The sequence below is a fragment of the Copadichromis virginalis genome, linkage group LG18 (assembly GCF_057382275.1).
Source record: "Copadichromis virginalis isolate Kocher_CV1m ecotype Utaka linkage group LG18, C_Virginalis_male_GT1.1, whole genome shotgun sequence".
Taxonomy (NCBI): domain Eukaryota; kingdom Metazoa; phylum Chordata; class Actinopteri; order Cichliformes; family Cichlidae; genus Copadichromis; species Copadichromis virginalis.
Window position 1 is genome coordinate 1,819,326 of NC_140635.1, and position 21,303 is coordinate 1,840,628.

General features: G+C 48.9%; 1 protein-coding gene across 1 annotated transcript in view; it reads left to right on the plus strand.

The window, feature by feature from the left end:
• The first annotated feature begins 9,379 nt into the window (after nt 1-9,379).
• Nucleotides 9,380-21,303, plus strand: part of lamc1 (laminin, gamma 1) — a 46,757-nt gene continuing 34,833 nt past the window's right edge. The window contains exon 1 of the mRNA XM_085440177.1: nt 9,380-10,038. Within this exon, the coding sequence (XP_085296303.1) occupies nt 9,663-10,038 (376 nt within the window). The 5' untranslated portion in view covers nt 9,380-9,662. The remainder of the gene's footprint in view (nt 10,039-21,303) is intronic.

Genomic DNA, 21,303 nt, shown 5'->3' on the forward strand with positions numbered 1-21,303 from the left:
TGTATGCTTACTTTATTTGGATTATTTTAACCATATATAACCACCTGCATATGTGTAAGAAAAAAAGGGCTTCGATTTTGCCACCCCATTTGATTTCTTTGCCACCCTGATGCCACCAGAAAATTTCTCTAGATCCGCCCCTGCGGTGATTGTCCTTTGTCTTCGTCCGGGAGGGCAGGCAGTACCACCAGCCTCGCCACAGGTCGGGTGAAGGTCCAGTCCTTCACCTTGATGTCAGCAGACATGATGTGCCCTTCGGGACTGGGGTGGACTTTGGAGATGCGACCCACGAGCCAGGAAGCGCGAGGCAGCTGAGGATCTACGATCATCACCACCAAACCTTCTGTGACATCTGCGGGGGATGACCGCCATTTCTGCTGAAGCTGCAGGTTTCGAAGGTACAGCCGGATGAATCGAGACCAGAAGTGGTCAGCCAGCACCTGGGAGTGCTTCCACCTCCGGCGACTCAGGAGCTCTTCTTTGGGGCAAGCCACTTGAGGAAGTGCTCCATCAGGCCGCCCCATCAGAAAGCAGTTGGGGGTCACTGGATCAGGATCACTGATGTCAGACGGGACATAACCTAGTGGTTTGGAGTTCAAGATGCCCTCCACCTCCACAAGGACCGTGCGGAGGACCTCTTCCAGAAGGGGTTGGGATCCTACTGTAGTGTAGAGTGCCGTCTTGACAGACCTAATCTCCCGCTCCCACACTCCCCCGAAATGAGGAGCCGCTGGTGGATTGAAGTGGAAGACAATCTTATGGGGAGCCAGGAGCTTCTGCAGGTCAGAGGTCATGGCTGCAAAAGCTGCTTGGAGTTCTCTGGCCCTGGATGACGCAGGCGACTGTCGACGTCCTGGATGAACAGGCGGGTGACTGGATGTGTTGGATCCCAAACTAAAGGATGGGAGACGTCCACCTACACGGATGACCTCATTCTCGTGGTCGAACTCAGGGGATAGTGCAAGGAAACGACTGCTGCGACTGATAGATTTCCCCTGCTTAAAGAGTCGATAATTCTCAGGGAAGCTCTCCTGTTGAGCTTCTCTCAGGACGTGCATCTCTGCTCGAATATAGTCATAAGCCGATGAAGTTCCACCGCCTTTGGCCGCCCCATGCAACTGCGTAATAGCAGCTCCAGCAGCTGTGTCCAGGTGTCATATTTGCTGAAGTTCGAGGTGGTGGGGTCAAAGGTGGTAGAAACTCCACGAAAGGTCTCTTTACGGAGCTCAGATGGGCCTGGAGGCTCAGCCAGGGTGCCACTTGGCTCTGGAGGCCACTGTTCTGGACCTAGGAGCAGGAAAGGAGGCCCTTGACTCCATCTGTTGGGTCTGGTCAGCTCGGGAAGGGACTTCCCACGGGTTATATCATCCGCAGGGTTCTGGGCTGAATCCACATAACACCAGGTGTGCGAGTGAGTTACTTCGTGGATCTCAGCCACGTGGGTACCGACGAAGACCTTGAAGTCGACCAACTTCTCTATCTCCGCCCGGTAGATCTTAACTCGTTCTGGATCTTTCTGGAGCCTTCTCTCCACACTTGTCAAACTGGGAACGACAGTGTTAGGGCTAGCTTTAAGGTGTGGCATGTTCTGGCGGCGAAGGAGGGGGGTGGCATAACGTTGGATGCCCTCGACTTCTACACGAACTGTCTTCTGCTCTAGCAGGCTAACTGCATAGTTGTCTTCTCTTGAAAGGGTAACCACCTTGCCTTCTGGCACCGGGACAACATCTACCTGCCATAACTTCTCTACATGTTTGAGTAGCTCACTCACCTGGGGAGGAATGGCGGTCGTGAAGAGGCACTGTTGTGGCAGCGAAGAGGAACCTACAGTGGGGCAAAAAAGTATTTAGTCAGCCACCGATTGTGCAAGTTCCCCCACTTAAAATGATGACAGAGGTCAGTAATTTGCACCAGAGGTACACTTCAACTGTGAGAGACAGAATGTGAAGAGAAAATCCATGAATCCACATGGTAGGATTTGTAAAGAATTTATTGGTAAATCAGGGTGGAAAATAAGTATTTGGTCAATAACAAAAATACAACTCAATACTTTGTAACATAACCTTTGTTGGCAATAACAATTCAATTCAATTCAATTTTATTTATATAGCGCCAAATCACAACAAAAGTCGCCTCAAGGCGCTTCATAGATACAGAGAAAAACCCAACAATCATATGACCCCCTATGAGCAGCACTTTGGCGACAGTGGGAAGGAAAAACTCCCTTTTAACAGGAAGAAACCTCCGGCAGAACCAGGCTCAGGGAGGGGCGGCCATCTGCTGCGACCGGTTGGGGTGAGAGAAGGAAGACAGGATAAAGACATGCTGTGGAAGAGAGACAGAGGTTAATAACAGATATGATTTAATGCAGAGAGGTCTATTAATACATAGTGAGTGAGAAAGGTGACTGGAAAGGAAAAACTCAATGCATCATGGGAATCCCCCGGCAGCCTACATCTATTGCAGCATAACAAAGGGAGGATTCAGGGTCACCTGGTCCAGCCCTAACTATATGCTTTAGAAAAAAGGAAAGTTTTAAGCCTAATCTTGAAAGTAGAGATAGTGTCTGTCTCCCGAATCCAAACTGGAAGCTGGTTCCACAGAAGAGGGGCCTGAAAACTGAAGGCTCTCCCTCCCATTCTACTTTTAAATACTCTAGGAACAACAAGTAGGCCTGCAGAGCGAGAGCGGAGCGCTCTAATAGGGTGATATGGTACTACAAGGTCATTAAGATAAGATGGGGCCTGATTATTTAAGACCTTGTATGTGAGGAGCAGGATTTTGAATTCAATTCTGGATTTAACAGGAAGCCAATGAAGGGAAGCCAAAACAGGAGAAATATGCTCTCTCTTTCTAGTCCCTGTCAGCACTCTTGCTGCAGCATTTTGGATTAGCTGAAGGCTTTTCAGTGAGTTTTTTGGACATCCTGATAATAATGAATTACAGTCGTCCAGCCTGGAAGTAATAAATGCATGAACTAGTTTTTCAGCGTCACTCTGAGACAGGATATTTCTAATTTTAGAGATGTTGCGCAAATGGAAGAAAGCAGTCTTACATATTTGTTTAATATGTGCATTGAAGGACATGTCCTGGTCAAAAAATAACAGAGGTCAAACGTTTACTATAGGTCTTTACCAGGTTTGCACACACAGTAGCTGGTATTTTGGCCCATTCCTCCATGCAGATCTTCTCGAGAGCAGTGATGTTTTGGGGCTGTCGCCGAGCAACACGGACTTTCAACTCCCGCCACAGATTTTCTATGGGGTTGAGGTCTGGAGACTGGCTAGGCCACTCCAGGACTTTCAAATGCTTCTTACGGAGCCACTCCTTTGTTGCCCGGGCGGTGTGTTTTGGATCATTGTCATGTTGGAAGACCCAGCCTCGTTTCATCTTCAAAGTTCTCACTGATGGAAGGAGGTTTTGGCTCAAAATCTCACGATACATGGCCCCATTCATTCTGTCCTTAACACGGATCAGTCGTCCTGTCCCCTTGGCAGAAAAACAGCCCCATAGCATGATGTTTCCACCCCCATGCTTCACAGTAGGTATGGTGTTCTTGGGATGCAACTCAGTATTCTTCTTCCTCCAAACACGACGAGTTGAGTTTATACCAAAAAGTTCTACTTTGGTTTCATCTGACCACATGACATTCTCCCAATCCTCTGCTGTATCATCCATGTGCTCTCTGGCAAACTTCAGACGGGCCTGGACATGCACTGGCTTCAGCAGCGGAACACGTCTGGCACTGCGGGATTTGATTCCCTGCCGTTGTAGTGTGTTACTGATGGTGACCTTTGTTACTTTGGTCCCAGCTCTCTGCAGGTCATTCACCAGGTCCCCCCGTGTGGTTCTGGGATCTTTGCTCACCGTTCTCATGATCATTTTGACCCCACGGGATGAGATCTTGCGTGGAGCCCCAGATCGAGGGAGATTATCAGTGGTCTTGTATGTCTTCCATTTTCTGATGATTGCTCCCACAGTTGATTTTTTCACACCAAGCTGCTTGCCTATTGTAGATTCACTCTTCCCAGTCTGGTGCAGGTCTACAATACTTTTCCTGGTGTCCTTCGAAAGCTCTTTGGTCTTGGCCATGGCGGAGTTTGGAGTCTGACTGTTTGAGGCTGTGGACAGGTGTCTTTTATACAGATGATGAGTTCAAACAGGTGCCATTCATACAGGTAACGAGTGGGGGACAGAAAAGCGTCTTACAGAAGACGTTACAGGTCTGTGAGAGCCAGAGATTTTCCTTGTTTGAGGTGACCAAATACTTATTTTCCACCCTGATTTACCAATAAATTCTTTAAAAATCCTACCATGTGAATTCATGGATTTTTTTTTTCACATTCTGTCTCTCACAGTTGAAGTGTACCTCTGGTGCAAATTACTGACCTCTGTCATCATTTTCAGTGGGGGAACTTGCACAATCGGTGGCTGACTAAATACTTTTTTGCCCCACTGTACTGACCTTACTTTGAGTTTGATTCCATAAAAAGTGACAAAAACATTAGTGTCCGCTGTGCGTGGGAAGAAAACTTCTTTTTACAGCGAAAAACCCCTAAACTTCCAACAAGCACCGAGTAGCTACGACGTAATGGGAAACTCACAGAGAAACTCGCGGATTCTTCCACTGACCGCGGCACACCTGCACCAGGGTAACCCTCCGCCTACCCCACTCATGCTTTTACAGGTGAAAATAGAGCAACAGGACCGCTGAGTCTTTGACTTTATTTATTTTCTGCTGTGTTTTACTTGCATCTATTTGAAAGACTGAGTGTAAACACACAAAATATTTTATTTTATGTGCTGGAATGTGCAGAAAATAGGTTTCAATGTTAAACTAATTTCTTCCAGTCAGAGAATGTTGCATATAATTAAATTTTTGCTTGATGCATAAAGTTAAAAGATTAAAACTAATAAACAAGTTTTAAAAAGAGACTTTTCCATTTGATTACATTTTGTATGATGATTATGTAGAAAAAGTAGAATTGGGCTGAAAGATCTATCGCTCTATCACCTGTTCAGGTTGTAAATCGTGTTTTTAAAAAGTAACTAAGTAATTAATTACTTTTGAAAATAAGTAATCAGTAAAGTAACGGGATTACTTTGTTGGGGAAGTAATCAGTAATTAGTTACTGATTACTTTTTTCAAGTAACTTGACCAATACTGGAAATCACGCAGCGTGTTGGTGCCTTGAAAGCTAAGCACAAATGAATAGTTTGAAAAGGTAACTTCACAGCTTAATACAGAAAACTGACAGGTTCAGCAGATTTGGACAAGTGAGAAAAATGTTGGAAATGTTTGAACGGAGTGTTTTTTAATCTGTTGAGTCGCATGAATCACCAGCAGAGGGCGCTGTCTCACTTACATCGTCTGGGTTTTTATATACTTGGACCAAAAAAAGAGAGTTTTAAAAAAGAGCGAGAGGCATGGGGACAGATGTTGAGGTAAAATAAATGCTGATTAAAATTAAATGTATAAATAAATTCGTTCACTCACGGGCGGTTTACTAACGCCACCCTGCTGTTGCCTGATTGGACCTCGTTTACCTTCAGAGTCTTCACGGCTCTGACTCAACGTGGAGCTGCAAACATTCCTCTGATTCTGGTCTGATATGACGTAATCATGACATCATCACGCAGCTGCTGCAGCTTTGTCTTCCCATCCAGATGCTCGGTTTGTGCTTCAGAAGGTCTCTACGTGCCTAAATGCACTGAGCTGCCACGTGATTGGCTGATTAGATATCTGCAGGTGTGCCTAATAAAGTGGCCAGCGACTTTATTTTTGGCAAATAATTTATATATTTGTCTTTAGTCAGTTTATTTCACCTGTATATATATTTTCATTTTTTTCTGCTTTATTTATGAATTTACTGGCACTATGACGTCATATCAGGACCACCAATAAAAATGTTCATTAGAAAATATTCATCCCAGGATAGTTTAAAAAATCCAGGATTAAACTTTCAGAAAATTCCACATTTTTTATGTAGAATAATCCACAAATGATTATGACACCACAGACTGCAGTAAACACAGCGCTGTTTGAACAACACACAAGTGTTGTGTGTTGTACGACTTATGGTCTCTGCAGCTGAACTGGAAAAACTCATTCATGCATTTAGATTCCTGTAATTCCCTGTTCACCAGCTTGGATCAGTCATCTCTGTCTCGCCTCCAGGTGATACAAAACGCAGCAGCCAGCCCACGAACTCGTTCTAGCTCCCGTCTTATATTCTTTACTTTGGCTCCCAATAGATTCTAGAATTCGTTTTAAAATTCTTGTTTTAACATACAGAGCACTAAACGGCCCCAGATTATTCATCCGAGCTTCTTACAAAATACGCTGCTCGTCGTCCACGCGCACAGACGCAGAGTCTGTTGGTTGTTCCTCGAACACGACCGAAGCGGGCAGAGCCTTTCAGTCTGTGCACCACGGCTGTGGAACAGTTTACCATCACTCTACGTTTGGTTGACTCCGTGGATTCTTTGAAAAAGCAGTTAAAACGTTTCTGTTTAAACAAGCCTTTTGCTGATCTACGTGTTTTATATTCTTCACATTTTTAATTTACATTTAAACCTTTTACATTGTGTATAATGTCCATTGATTGTACTGTTTATTTTAATCTTTGTGACTGTCTGTGAAAAGCGCTAAATGAACTTTACTTACTTTCTTACTTATTCATTTTTTTAAAAATATATTAATTTAACATGTTTTTCTTTATCTTATTTTCTGGGCTGGTGTTTATCTGTGTCCTCTGTGTTTTACTCAGTTAACGATCATTTTGAATGTGCTGTGAGTGAAAACAGCCGAGTCCTGCAGAGCTGCTGTCGTGGATTCTCTGCAGGAGAAGCTCAAGAAAAAAATTTACATTTTCAAGTCAAGAGAGTCTGAAGGCGCCTCAGAGAAAACCCCACAAACCAGACTCTGTATTTTTCTGAGGATTTAACGCAAATCTCAAAGTTCCTCTAATCTCAGAGTGCCAGTCATGCTGCACCAACTCCACTGATACAAGTCGCAGTTTAAGGTTCGGTGGTTTTCCTTTAGACGTGGCTCTGTGCTGAACACGTGAACTAAATGTGCAAAAGGTCCTGTCTGAGACAAGGACGGGGCGCAGGTCCCTGAGAGGGTCTGCTGTGGAAATGTGCCACAGCAGCTGGGAGAAGCTCTCTGTGTTTCTGTTTCTGTGGTGATGACTGTGACTGCGTTAGACATCACCTCAAACATCCAGAAACATGCAGAAGAGTCAAAAACGACCTTTTATTGGAGCTCGCTCAGAGCCTGAAGCAGGAAGTCTGGATTAACTTCTCTGAGTGGGGTTTAGGCTTTGTTGTTAAAGCTTACACAAAGTCTGGATCTGGATTGTTAACACAAACCTCTGGTGTCTGACGTCTGTGTTCTTGTCTTTAAATAAGTGAAGATGTTCCTTCTATTAAAAATAATAAAATCTCACCTTCACCGGAAAACACCTGGGAATGTTTAGAGAAGGCCCACTCCCCCTCACCCACCCACCCCAGGACACACAGACTTAATGTCCGCCCGTGTTGATGAATAAGTGAAATTGTTAAGATGAAGAAGAGAGGTCAGGTGATCTGCTGTTCGTCAGACTCGTGTTTGACCTGAATATAAGACTTCACGCCCCAAGGACCTCAACAGCTACAGGCCGGTGGCTCTGACATCCCACCTGATGAAGACCCTGGAGCGGTTGGTCCTGGCTCAGCTTCGGCGCCTAATAAGCTCATCACTGGACCCACTTCAGTTTGCCTACCAGCCTGGCATTGGAGCGGATGATGCCGTCATTCACCTCCTACATCGTTCCCTCGCTCACCTGGAGACCGCTGGAAGCACTGTGAGAATCATGTTCTTTGATTTCTCCAGTGCCTTCAACACCAATCTTCCCTCGGTTCTAAAGGACAAGCTGGTGAACTCTGGAGTGGACCATCACCTCACTACCTGGATCCTGGACTACCTCACCGACCGACCACAGTATGTGAGGACTCAGGGCTGTGTGTCGGACAGGGTCGTCTGCAGTACGGGGGCCCCACAGGGAACGGTTCTGGCTCCGTTCCTCTTCACCATCTACACTGCAGACTTCTCCCACAATTCCACCCAGTGCTTCCTGCAGAAGTTCTCTGATGACTCTGCAATAGTCGGCCTCATCACTGATGGGGACGACAAGGAGTACAGAGGTCTGACCCAAGACTTTGTGGACTGGTGCCAGCTGAACTACCTCCAGATCAACGCCAGTAAAACCAAGGAGCTGGTGGTAGACTTCCGCAGGCACAAGCATTCTCCACTGCAACCACTGAACATCCAGGGTATGGACATTGAGGCTGTGGACAGCTACAGGTACCTTGGTGTTCATCTGAACAATAGACTGGACTGGACTCATAACTCAGACGCCCTCTACAGGAAAGGGCAGAGCAGGCTGTACCTGCTGCGGAGACTCAGGTCGTTTGGAGTGGAGGGCCCACTCCTGAAGACCTTCTATGACTCTGTTGTGGCTTCTGCTATCTTTTATGGCGTGGTCTGCTGGGGCGGCAGCATCTCTGCTGGGGACAGGAAGAGACTGAACAGGGTGATCCGAAGGGCCAGCTCTGTTCTAGGATGCCCTCTGGACCCAGTGGAGGTGGTGAGTGACAGGAGAACGGCGGCTAAGCTGTCATCCCTGATGGACAACATCTCCCACCCCATGCAGCAGACTGTGACAGCACTGAGCAGCTCCTTCAGTGGGAGACTGCGGCACCCACGGTGTGGGACGGAGAGATTTCGCAGGTCTTTCCTCCCCACTGCTGTCAGACTCCATAATAAAGACTTTAACTGATCAAGCACACACATCCACACATATGCAATAATACTAAGTGCAATAATCCTTTCTGTCATCGTTGTATTTTTACTCAGTTGTATATAGTATTTGTATTTGTATTCTATTTTTATCTTATTGTATATTTATTTTTATTTTATTCTACTGTATATAGTATTTTATTTTATTCTATTCTGTACAGTTGTGTACTGTATTTATTCTTATTGTATTCTAATTTTTGCCTCATAACTTTTGCACTGTCCACTTCCTGCTGTGACAAAACAAATTTCCCACGTGTGGGACTAATAAAGGTTATCTTATCTTATTTAACTCTTTACTCTGTTCTTAGCGCTTCAGAGTTGCTCTTTGGGTCAGATAAGCGCGTTTTTATTGTAAATGCTGAAATGATTTCATGTCCACCGCTTTTTCTGGGTCTTTTTCACCTGCGGGACGTGTGCAGGTGAAAAAGTGGCTCGCGCTGTGATTTCCGAGGATTTTTCTGCAGATTTGTGACGGAAGTGGCGGAGGGTCCTCTGCGCCTCGGAGCTGCGCAGTAGCGCACTGGGTGTAGTCTGGACTCTCGTCTTTTCCTGCTGGAGTTTGTTGCATGGCGGCGGCGGACACAAAGAGCTGAGGCCGAGCGCAGTCCCGCACACCCCCACACAGTACACAGCACAGCCGGACACGAGCTGCGGAGGCGGCCGGGACGGAGACACCCGCCCTACGCTTCAGTCGCTGCCCGGAGACGGTTCATGTCGGTAACCGGGGAGTTTCTGCAAACTCTGAAAAGTTGAAGGAGAGTTCGCGAGGGAGCCGCGCGCAGTCTTCTGATCGTGAGGGAGGACGGAGGGGGCAGGAAAAATGCCGAGTGTGATCCGGGCTCTGGTGGCTCTGAGCTGGGCGGCGGCGCTGTGCGTGCGCGCTGCCATGGACGAGTGCTCGGACGAGCGGGACCGGCCGCAGCGCTGCATGCCCGAGTTCGTCAACGCTGCCTTCAACGTGACGGTGGTGGCCACCAATACCTGCGGCTCTCCGCCCGAGGAGTACTGCGTGCAGACCGGCGCCACCGGGGTCACCAAGTCGTGCCACATCTGCGACGCCCGGGACCCGCGGAACCACCACGGCGCCGCGTACCTGACCGACTACAACAACCAGCAGGACACTACCTGGTGGCAGAGCCAGACCATGCTGGCGGGGATTCAGTACCCGAACTCCATCAACCTCACCCTGCACCTCGGTAAGACCCCGAACACCTCTCGCGCTCACCTCCGCTCCGAACCTCCTTTAAGAAACTCCACATTTAAGCTTTTCTTTCCTCCCCGCTGAAAACAGCTGCACAAACCAACACAGACACAAATGTTTACGCATCTGGATAAGTCAGTCTTTCATTCGGCTTACAGTCAAAACACTCAAACCACACAGTCTTACACGGAATCCCATATTTAGTGTTGCGAGTTTCTGCGCTTTAGGTCCGAGGGCAGCTCAGTGAGCTCTGTGTGTGTGTTTGGAGAAGTGTTTGTTTCACGAATTGAATGCACGTCCTCACATTCCAAAGCAGATGGAAAATCTGCGGTGGAAGCAAACTGGATGGAAAAGTTAAAGTAGTGTAATTTTCTATGGAGTCTGGCTGGGAAATAAAGAAGTTGCGAAACTCTGGAGGAGATTGATTACCTGATATGGCTTCAAACAGTCAGAAACAAGAGAGGCATACGTGACCACCGTGTACTCAAACTTTCTACTCAGTCTGACCCCCTGCACGCTCCTCTCCGCTGAGCCGAACCCCCCTAAAAATGTAAATTTCGTGTTTCTTTCTTTTCTGTTAAAACTGCCACACGAAACGACACAAACACACATCTGCGGGTCCCTCTCTTTTATTCGGCCTCAGTCAGCACATCAAAGCACTCTCTGTTTAATAGAATTACACTATAAACTTGGCGCTTCTGCTCTAAGTGCAGCGCGCTGAACAGCTGTGAGAGGTGGAAAGGCTCCGGGAACATTTAAATCTGTGGAATTTTCTACGGAGTCTGGTGAGACTTTCTTCAACAGGAGAGAAGACTGTTTTCTGGCAGTATGACGTCAAACAGGGTCAGAGATGACATTCTACTTGTATTTACTTGAGTTCTATTTTTTAAGATGGCGCTGGAATCAGAGGTGTGTGTGTGTGTGTGTGTGTGTGTGTGTGTGTGTGTGTGTGTGTGTGTTTGGGGGGGTCGCAGCTATTTTCTGACCTGACTGAAAGCAGGTGGAGCTCGTGCTGGGTCTCCATCACGTCTGTGCCATTTGCTCGCTCATGGTTTGAGTTGGCAGCTCGGTGTCCCAGCCGCCTCTGAACGCACCACCAGCACTGGCTTCAGTTGTTGGTGTTTATGATTCTCAGACATGCTCAGGGTCTATTTTGACCTCTTTCAGCCGCATCTCCTGCTTCCCCCGGGAATATTCATCCTCCCTGTTTAAACAGGATGACGTAAATAAACTGCAGCTGAGCTCTTGCAGCTCATGAGCTCAGTCATTTATGCATCGCTGCATTTCTTCTGCATCAGCCCTCCTTCAGTCTCCGTGCGCTTCATGTTGGCATATTTTCAAGCTAGATGAAAAAGTTTAACCCTGAAGAGCATTTTTTTTTCTGATTTGACAGGAAGTATGCACCAACTGTGAGGTGCAGGAGAACGCTCCCAGCTGCCTCCTGTCGCTGCTGTGCGTCTGAATGTGAAGTGAAAGGTTTGGGTTGAGCTGTTGTAAGATCTGTCAGGATGATCTGTGTCTGCTGGAAGTCGTCTCAGTCTTCCTGACTCGGCCTTTTAAAAATACCTGTCTATTTCTGCCGCCTGAGGCCTCCTCTGTTTTTAACAGTGCTCCACATTCCTGAGGCCTTCGGTCATGCCGTTGCTTGGAGCTGAGCTGGGCTCTTTGTGGCCTCAGGTGCTGCTGCCTTAATTACACGCCGCCTTCTCTCGGCCCGCGGCGCTGCGTGATCGGAGCTCTGCTGCTTTCAGGTGTGTGAAGTCATTGTGGCACAGATCGGTGCAGTCCAGGGATCCATGTAAAGAAAGCAGGCAGTGAGCACCTGAGCGCCCCCAGCTGAGCCTCCAGGGTGTTACTGAGGAGTCTCGAAGAAGTTGTGAAGGTCGGCGTGCTGCTGGTTGACGGACACATGAGTCCACGAGCGCACCGGCGTGCACGTCTGTTAACCAGGGGTGTCCAACTCCAGGCCTCGGGGGCCGGTGTCCTGCAGGTTTTAGATCTCACCCTGGGTCAACACACCTGAATCACATCCGGCCCTCGAGGCCTGGAGTTCGACACACATCTGCTTCCAGCACCTTCCACAGAGAGTCCCGTCTCCACCTACACCATCAGCAGCTGGTGGTGCTGGTCACTCCTCTGCTCGAGACGCCCTCAGCAGTCGGAGATCCGGTTCACGTGGCGCTGCATCGAGGACCAGTCAGTCAGTCAGTGCTCGCGCTCTGCCGCGGTCCCGCCCGAACCTCAGGACGCGCTGACGGTTCTCAGGTTTTAATCTCTCAGGAAGTCATCGCGTGGCTGTTTGTTGATGGTTGAACAGCTCGTTGAGTTTCCTGAACGCAGAGTGAAGAGGTCATTTCCTGCTGATCCGATCTCCTAAATACAATCGTTTCTCACAGGAAGCTCAGACGGAGCAGAGGAACTGTCCGAGTCATCTCTGCTCAACGTTACGAGTCTTCACTTCAGCTTTGGCTGTAACACAGAATCAGGTCCTTCATGTTCATGCTGAGAGCAGGTTTGATGCTTCACTTTATGGAGCGTGATATTAAAGGTTCAGGAAGAGTCAGCTGAATGTCTGCAGTAACATCACTCCTAATCTTCTTACCGAAGCCTGTAAAGAGCGCGTGAACGACGTCAGGTGCTGCTTCGTTGAGCTGTTTCACAGGTGGAGCAAATTTAAGTGAATGAGCTTCAATTTGTGCAAAAGTGAAATCTGAGCAGAGGATTAGAAATCAGCTCGTGCTGTAACGCAGGCGGTGAAGACGCAGGCGAGTGCTCGCAGCGCGCTCGTGTTTCATCTCTAAACCTGCGAATGAGTTTAAAGTGTGCGGATGATAAAGCTGCAGCTTAATCTCAGGAAACCCGTGTGTGCGTGAGTGTGTGTGGGGATTCTTTGATGTGCTGCAGTGCGTCTGCAGCGGGAAAGCGACATGTCCCGACTCGATGAGGGTGACATGAAAGACCCACAAAGAGGAACACCCCGTGCAGATGGATGCAGAGGGGCCCCTCATTTATCTGGATTCACCAGCACGAGGACTTCACAGGACAGGCTGACGGCAAATGTTTGATGTAGAATTAACCAAAAATTGAATGAAGTCTGGTCAAAGAAGAGCTTTGTGGGTTTCTGTAACAGACTGAGGGAGAAACGTTTCGGTTCTTCACGTTTTGATTAAACGAACTTTATCACGTCTGTCTGAGTTTGTTCAGTACATGATGACCTAACGTACACGAAGGCTCCTCCTCCAAACCCTCCACATTCCTCTGCTGTGAAGAGCTGAATATTAATGTGACCCTCCCCCTCCCCCGCCTCCACCGCCACATCGGAAACTTCCTTCTAGCTGAAACCAAACCGGCTTCCAGCTATTATTGAAACAACATTTACTGAATGTCTGAGGTTTCAAGTGTCGGTTGGCTTTTGGTGTCACTCGCTGTCGCTTCTTCTTCTGTGGTTATTGTGGTGGCAGAGATTGGTGGTTACCATGGCGAGATGAGCAGCGCTGTTTTAGAAAAGCTTTTCTGAGCCTGGAGTGAAAGTTTCAGTGTAGGTCTCATTTATCGCAGACCCTCTGAAACCGCGTGCCGTCACCTGTCGGGCGCTTCAGGAGAAAAATGGGCGACGCGGTCCACGATGGCTGTGATTGGCCTGTTCAGTACCGCTGTTTCCTCCTGGGCGCTCCCTGTGTGTACCCGGCATAAGTGTGGAAGGTGCGTCGCGGTGCCCAGAGCAGGTGAGGAGGCCAGGAAGTCAGACACAGGAAGGGTGTAAAGAATCCTGTCAAAATAAAAGCACGTGTGCGACTAAATTCTGTGGCTGTGATTTGGAGCCAGGTGATGGGTGCATCAGAGAATCTGAGACACCAGCTCTGGTGTCCCACCTCCACTTCTTCCCACCATTGATCCCCCCCCCCCCCCACCCAAAAAAAACCCCCCAACTGTTAGTTCAGTAAATGCAGTTTGTTACATTCATAATGACTCATCTGTTCTGACATTTTCGGGGTTGTGGGAGCAGCAGATATGCAGACCTCCCCGGCCACCTCCTCCAGCTGCTCTGAGGGGACGCTGAGGCGGTCCTAACCAGCCGAGAAATAAAATCTGTCTCCCAGGTCCGATTCCTGGACGTGAGACGCCTCACCCAGGATGCCGAACCACCCCAGCTCTTTCACACTGCAGACCAAACATCCAGATGTTGGGAGTTGGCTGCGTTTTGGATCTGATGATCCTCGGCTGAACATGACGATGATGATGATCGCTCCACAGCAGCTGATGTGTGAGGCGTCTGTTCGCTGTGAGTCAGAGAGCAGTGCACTGTGGGAAAACCCACAGTGCCATCAAAAGACGTTTTTCTTCCTCTGGAGTGTCCAGCTGTTGCAAATCATACCAGGCTGGGGCTGAGTGAGGGGGAGGGGGGCATTGTTTGGCGTCTCAGGAATGAGCGCAGCGTGGGAAACTGGGATGTGGAGCAATTACGAGAGCTGCACAGCTGGACGATGGCTGCTGGCTCATTGCAGCTGATGAGAGAGACCTCCAGCCCAAAGCCACCCTTAACCCTCCACTACCTTTAAATTTCCCCTCTGGTCCCTCTGGTCTGACGGCCTCGTGGCAGACGTCGGCCTGAGGCGTTTAAACCCCCGTCAGGTGTTTCTTCAGAGTCACAGGTTAAGTTTAAATCTTCCTCCTGCTTCTGAAGATTCCCGAGTTTTTCATCTTTTGATGAATTCACTGATGTTCGGCGTCCATGTTCAGACTTCAAAGAGACGCTCAGGTACTGAAGCGAGTAACGGACCCCTCCCCAGACGGTCGGAGCGAGGCCAGCTGTTTGCATGTGACGCTCAGGCCGCTGGTCTTAAAGGAAACTCGCTTTCTTTAACTTAATCCCAAAGAGTTTGGATCTTTGAAGCGAAGCTTGATCTGCTGCTGTGGACGAGGTCAGCGGTGAAGCGCAGTTCAGCCGTCTGGTGTTTTTACCTCTTCCTGTTTGAATAACAGCCTTTACACACTGAAGCCTTCGCGTCGCTCTGCGTGGAAGCTGCAGGTGCCTCTATTGGGTTGATGTTTGTGCTGCGAGCCTCTCAGGCTCAACTGTTTCAGCTAAAATGAGTGTTTTTCTCCCTGGAGTCTGGTTGGACTGCAGAGATGGTCATCTGAAGACCTTATGACCTCCAACAGCAGAACTTTACCATCCTTTGTGTTAAACATGTTCTTGAAGTTTAGTTTTCACAGTTAAATGAGATGTTGAATCATTTGTGAGCTTTGGGTGGTGAAGTTGCAGAGCTCAGACAATAAAAAAACTCATTAAAAATGCTCCAACAGCACAAACACGCTGCAGAGGTCCAGTTCTGGTGAAGCTAGCAGACAGCTAGCAGCTACAGCCGCCTGTGTCGCCATTTACCTGTCAGTCAAACAGGCCACGCCCCTAAGAATCCAAACTTTAAGCCCTGATCCTGTTTAAACAGATGGGTTTCATAGAGTTGTCACATCTACAGCTGAGTCTGTGGCCACCGACGCGCTGCTGGAGCCTCTGGTGGACGGCACAGGAACTGCAGTTTCTGTCAGCTGGATTAAAACCAACGCTGGCTGTAATCCAGGTGAGTTTGAAACTTTAGAGGATAAATAATCGGCAGAGACGGCGGTCAAAAAGGAAGCGAGTCTGCGAGGTTGAAAGGCGAGGCGTTTAGGGCCCATCTGATATCTCGTAACCTTGGAGCTTAAAGCCGAAGCGCCGACGTCTCGGGCTGAAAGTCAAGGTGACTCGTCTGCTGCAGATAAGACGGGAAAACATTTCCCCTCAGAGGGAAGCGGCAGCTGAGAGGCTTCCACACTGAAAGTGTCTTTAATCAGGTTTTTATGGGACGTGGTTTCAAACCTCGGGGCTGTAATCACGTGATCGCCTCCTCGCACCGTTTCTGTTTGGGGGAGTGATTGACTTTTATTATTCTGGAAAGCAACAGTTGCAGTATTGAAGTCGCAGTTGGCTGTCAGCTGTGTTTATTATTCTGGATGTGATTTCCAGCCGGGCGGTGTAGCGACACAGTTGGTGCTCTCAGTCAAACGGCTTCTCTTCCCATTGGCCGGGCCGCCTGCTCGACTGGCGTTTGTCCAGATTCACGTTGCTCGTACGAGACAAAAGAAAAGCTTCAGTGTGAGAAGCAGGAAGAAAAATCAATGTGAGCATCCACAGGATTATCGAATCTGGCCACCTCTGACCTCTGACCTCTCAGAGGTGGGTCAGCTTTGTCTGTCCATAGTTTGAAACAAATACCTGAATATTTGAATTCTGCTGCCGTCCTTCTATAACAGAACAACACGAGTTTCTGCTCCGTGATGTTCGGACGTGGTGTGATGTCATATCCACGTGCGTGACCCCCGCACATTCACCTGCAGCGTTTCATTGGTCGGGACAAACATGGAGGAGCAGCTGCGCGCTGAGGAAGCTTTACCCACCGTGTGTCTGAAAGCCTCATTCACACCGTTTCTACGTCTCCACAGTTTAAAGGTCAAAGTGGGCTGGCTGTGTGACAGGAAGCACTGGCTGACATTCGGGTCCGTGACGCCGTCCTTCGCCGTGTGTTTTCTTCTGCATTCATTAACAGAAAGTCTTTTAGCTGCTCTTAAATCGCCTGCCGAGCAGCTGCTCTGACGACTCCGGACGGATTAATCAAAGTCTGGAGCCCGAGGCGCCGTCTCGCGCTGCCTGATATGAGTCACCTCGAGCCGGCTGCTGCCTCAGATCGCATTAAGAAACCGCACTTCCTCCTCTTCCTCGGCAGCGTCACCCTCAGCTCTGAACCGTCAGTCATCTCAGGAATTCAGACTTTTCCTCAGACCTAAACAGTCTGGGATGAGCTCCCATCCCCCTCCATCACAGACAGGATGAATCCTATCAGGAGATCAGAGGCAGGAGGCCTCGGCTCCTCCAAACCCACAAACCTCTGCTCTGCTTTCTAACGTGGAGGAGGCGGCGGTGTTGGGGGAGGGGCCGGCGTCTCAGCCGCCTGTGACAGAAACTTGGTTTATGCTGCGTTTATGCCCAAATATCAATATTTTAATAGAAACCTGCGGCCGCTCGATCAGACTCGCCTCAGCTGAGGTCGGGCGTCCTGAGGACGTTTTGGTGTCACAGATATGATGATGATGATGATGATGTTTAGATGTTTAGCCCTCTGTGATTCCCGCTCTTTTCTCAGAGACGGTGGGACGGACTCTGAGCCCGTGGGCTCTCCTGATTGGCTCATTCGTCTGTAACTTTTCTCTGAAACAGTTTCTGTGAATACCTAAAATCCATCTGCTTGCATGTAACACGCCGCAGAGGGCGACCTGGCCGCAGAGGGCGACCTGGCCGCAGAGGGCGACCTGGCCGCAGAGGGCGACCTGGCCGCAGAGGGCGACCTGGCCGCAGAGGGCGACCTGGCCGCAGAGGGCGACTTGGCCGCTGAGCCCAGCGAGCTGTGAAACTGTCGTGTAAATGGTTAAAAGGAAATGTTGGTGCAGAACAAGAAACTGGGCCCTGTGGGTGGGTGTGGGGCGGGGGGGGGGGTTGGTCTAATGAAGGTGAAGCAGCCGACACAAACAAACAGACTGAACTATTTGTTCATCCAGCTTTCAGCTCCAGGGCCTGAAATTCAGATATTCCAAAGTTGGGGGAATTCCCCTTATTGCTTCCCACAGAGGGAGTTTGTATATGATCCAGCCTGCAGGTTTCCATCACCCTCTTCCTCCCTCGGGGTGTTTTGCTGTGATTTCTGCTCTGTCTGCGTTTTCTCTCGTCTCCGCGGTCGATCTGCTCCTGCCGTCACCTCAGGTTGTCGTTGGCCGTCAGAGGATCCTGAGGATTCTCGCTCACCGGCACTGCTGATCAGTATCCTGCAGTCCTGCAGGCCGTGACTGTGAGCAGAAACTTCAGCGTGCAAACTGTTAAATTGAGTGCGATGTGTGGGTGAACGGCGTCTTACACCAGAAGCTGCGCTCGCTCTCTGGATCTGTTTCATTCATTTTATTTGCGTATAAACGTCCACAGGTCTCCCTGATCTCTGAGAATCAGCCACGTTTGCTTTGACGTGCTCGTGGACTTTGAGAATTCACTCATTACTTCACCACAGTGAGTCTGGATGTCTTAATCCTGAAAACTGGAAATTTCCAGGCTTGTTTCCAGCTGCTGAAGCGTCTTTATTTACCCCCCCCCCCCCTTCACTCCCTCCATCCTCCCCCCACAACAAACGCCGTCCTTTTCTTCTCCTGCTGTTTGTTCACTCATCGCGCTTCACTTTAGAGTACAAACTCCACATTCTTGTTGCTGTGCGCTAATTAAAAGGCCTGCGGTGCGTTCAGGGTCACTGCGGGACTTCTGTACCAGCGCGAGTCCAGTCCTGTCCCAAACACTGAGGCGGCCGTGCGTCGCAAACGAATTCTTTTTCCTTTTTATTCTTAGTTTGTTCGATTGATGTGCTTTGAGTTGCAGACTGTGGGGGTTTGTTTTGATTCATCACATGTCTCTCTATAGTTAAATAAGTGTATGAGAAGCTGAAGCAAAGGGAACATTTCTCTGTTCAGCCCACAATTCTGCCGACCAATCAGGTTTGAGCTGGCTGCAGGAAGTTCTCCCTTGATGTCGATTGTTTTGACCCTCTGCATGAATTGAAAGGGATCTGTTCAGGAGGCGGGGCCTTAATAGCGCGTAGCTGCCATCGTCGTGTACAGTCTGTGACCTGAACGATGGTCGGTGTGCGACGTCGTCTGCGGCGTGTACGAGCTCGTCGGTGCATTTATTCTTCCTGTCACCTCCTAAACTGTGGAAGCTGCGACAGGCTGTTATTAAACTCACATCTGGATCAAACCTCCGCCGTGACGCCAGGCGCGCACAGGAAGTTAGAGCTGTAATTACAGCTTCACGTCGGATACTTTCCACCGGAGACGAGCTGATGAGAGTTTATAGGAGCTGCAGATTTACCTGTTTCACTGCACGTGAACATAACAACGAGCAGCAGCTGATTTATTGCTGCAGCTCGGTGGTCGTTCCTGCGTCTGAAGCAGCTTTAATCTCCGATTGTTTCTCTCGTCCTAGATCCAGGAATGAAGCGCGTTTGTTATTTCATGGAGTCGTCGTTTTCCCGGCAGGTTTTCCGCTGCATGACTCGATTTTAGCAGCTGGTGATTCCAGACGTGTCATTGAATGCACCGTGACTTTGTGAAACTTGGATTTTTGTTGCGTTTAGTTTCATCTGCTCACCTGAAACCTCAGGATGTCCTTAAAACTCAACGTCACAGATCACCTCTTTGGTCCTTTAACTTCCGTTATCTCCCATCACGTGAAGTTTCCGCCTTTCTTCCCGCCGTCAGATTAGAAATGGGAATAAATGCGCTCATGTTGGCTCAGACTAAACAAACCGAGATCAGATAAAGCGAGCGGGTTCAGAGTGGAGGCTGAAAGAAGGGAAGATGTCTGTTCTCTTATCGTGTTTCTTTAAAGGATTAGACAGGAAGCGCAGACACACGAGGGGAATCGGGACAGACGCATCTTCTCTCCTCTTTTCTTCCATCTTCTTCTTTTATCTTTGTCATCACGCTTTGACCTGAGCTTGAATGCCTCCAATCTGGGGGAAAATCTGCTGGTCCTAAAATGCAAAGTATGCCAGAAGCTGGTGAGTTTCAGATATTTTGTGCTGAAATCTCTTGTCATCAAAAAAGGTGAGAAATGTGAAAAGACGTTTGTGTCTCGGTGATAGAAAGCTTTGCTGCTGATGACCCGGTTTGTGTTGAGCTTCAGCTCTGAGTCTGTGGACAGAGGAGGTCCTCTCAGATGGAGATGGCTCCTGCACCGCGCTGACAGATGGTCTCAGCTGTTCGTGCTGAGTTTGCTTCTTGTGCCTGATGGATAAGCATCTCTACTTTGGCTTCGTCTGCCTGAAGCACACTGTTCCTGAAGTCTTTGACCTTTAACCTGTTCACTGAGGCCTGCAGAGTCTGAGAGCTGTTGGGTTTTCTGCTCTGACCTTGGGCTGAATTCCCTGGGAGTCCACTCCCCAAAGATGGGGTCATTAACACGAACCCGAATGCTTCAAAACCTCTGCTTGCACAGAGCTGCTTAAACTTTATGCACATCAGTGAATTAATGCATTAGCTTAGCAGCACCGAGCTGCTCCGTAACCCTTCGTTCCTGTAGAAGAAATAAAAATGTGCAGATTTTCTCAGAGTGCATGTTTTCCTCGTTTTCACTGATTCTGGCAGGTTCATCAAACCGTTCATCGTCGGTGGCCCTTAACTTTCTGGTTCCCCTCAGCCGCATCATAACGTCTCTTTTCAACACACTCACTCACTCACTCACTCACTCACTCACTCACTCACTCACTCACACACTCACACACTCTCTCTCTCTCTCTCTCTCTCTCTCTCTCTCTCTCTCTCTCTCTCTCTCTCTCTCTCTCTCTCTCTCTCTCTCTCTCTCATGTACCTGGTTGGTCAGAGGGCCCGGTGGCACCAGTGTCCAGTGTGTGGATGACTGGATGTGTAGAGCGCTATATAAATACAGGCCATTTACCTGAGTGAACACGCAGGTGCACCAAACCTCTGAAAAGCCTTCAGACGTTATTCGATTATTTCAGTCGTCATTTTGATGCTGATGTGAAACTTTGCGTAGCCGACCTCTTTAAATCGTGTTTTTCTTGCATGGACTCTGGTCTGGTTACAGTTATAACTTCCAGTCCTGTCAGAAAACTTTGACCTTTGACCTGACTGTAAGCTGACTTAAAGTGCTTCCTCCTGTGGGAAGACGAGCTGCTGTGGGAATTCAGCAGGATGGGAAAAGGCTCTGAGGGAAGCGGCTTGTGACCTCGGAGGAAACTGAGCCGGAGTTTGTTAAAGCAGCGGGGGGAGGCTGGGCAGGGGGCCCGGTGGGCCCGGTCCTGCTCAGACTCTGAGGCTGCGTCCACACTAGCGTTTTCAGAGTCGTGCGTGCACATTGCAACGGCCCAAACGCTTACGTTCCAGTCCTGCAAAAGCAAGTGAGAGTTGAAGAATCTGCAGGAAAGCTCTCTGGAGCATGTGCAGACTGATTCATCTTTTTTAGGGCTGTCAAAATTGAGAGTAATCAGAACGACTGTAATGCCTCTGCTGTCTTTGTTTAACTGGTTTTAATCGTTTTAGAAAGTCTGCGCTTTCGAGCGTCCACACTGCGACGGGACAGCTCCGTTTTGAAATGTATGCGTTCTTGTGAGCGTTTGTCCTTGAGGAAAACGCCGTCTCAGCGTGGACGGGAGGCCAGAACGATGCG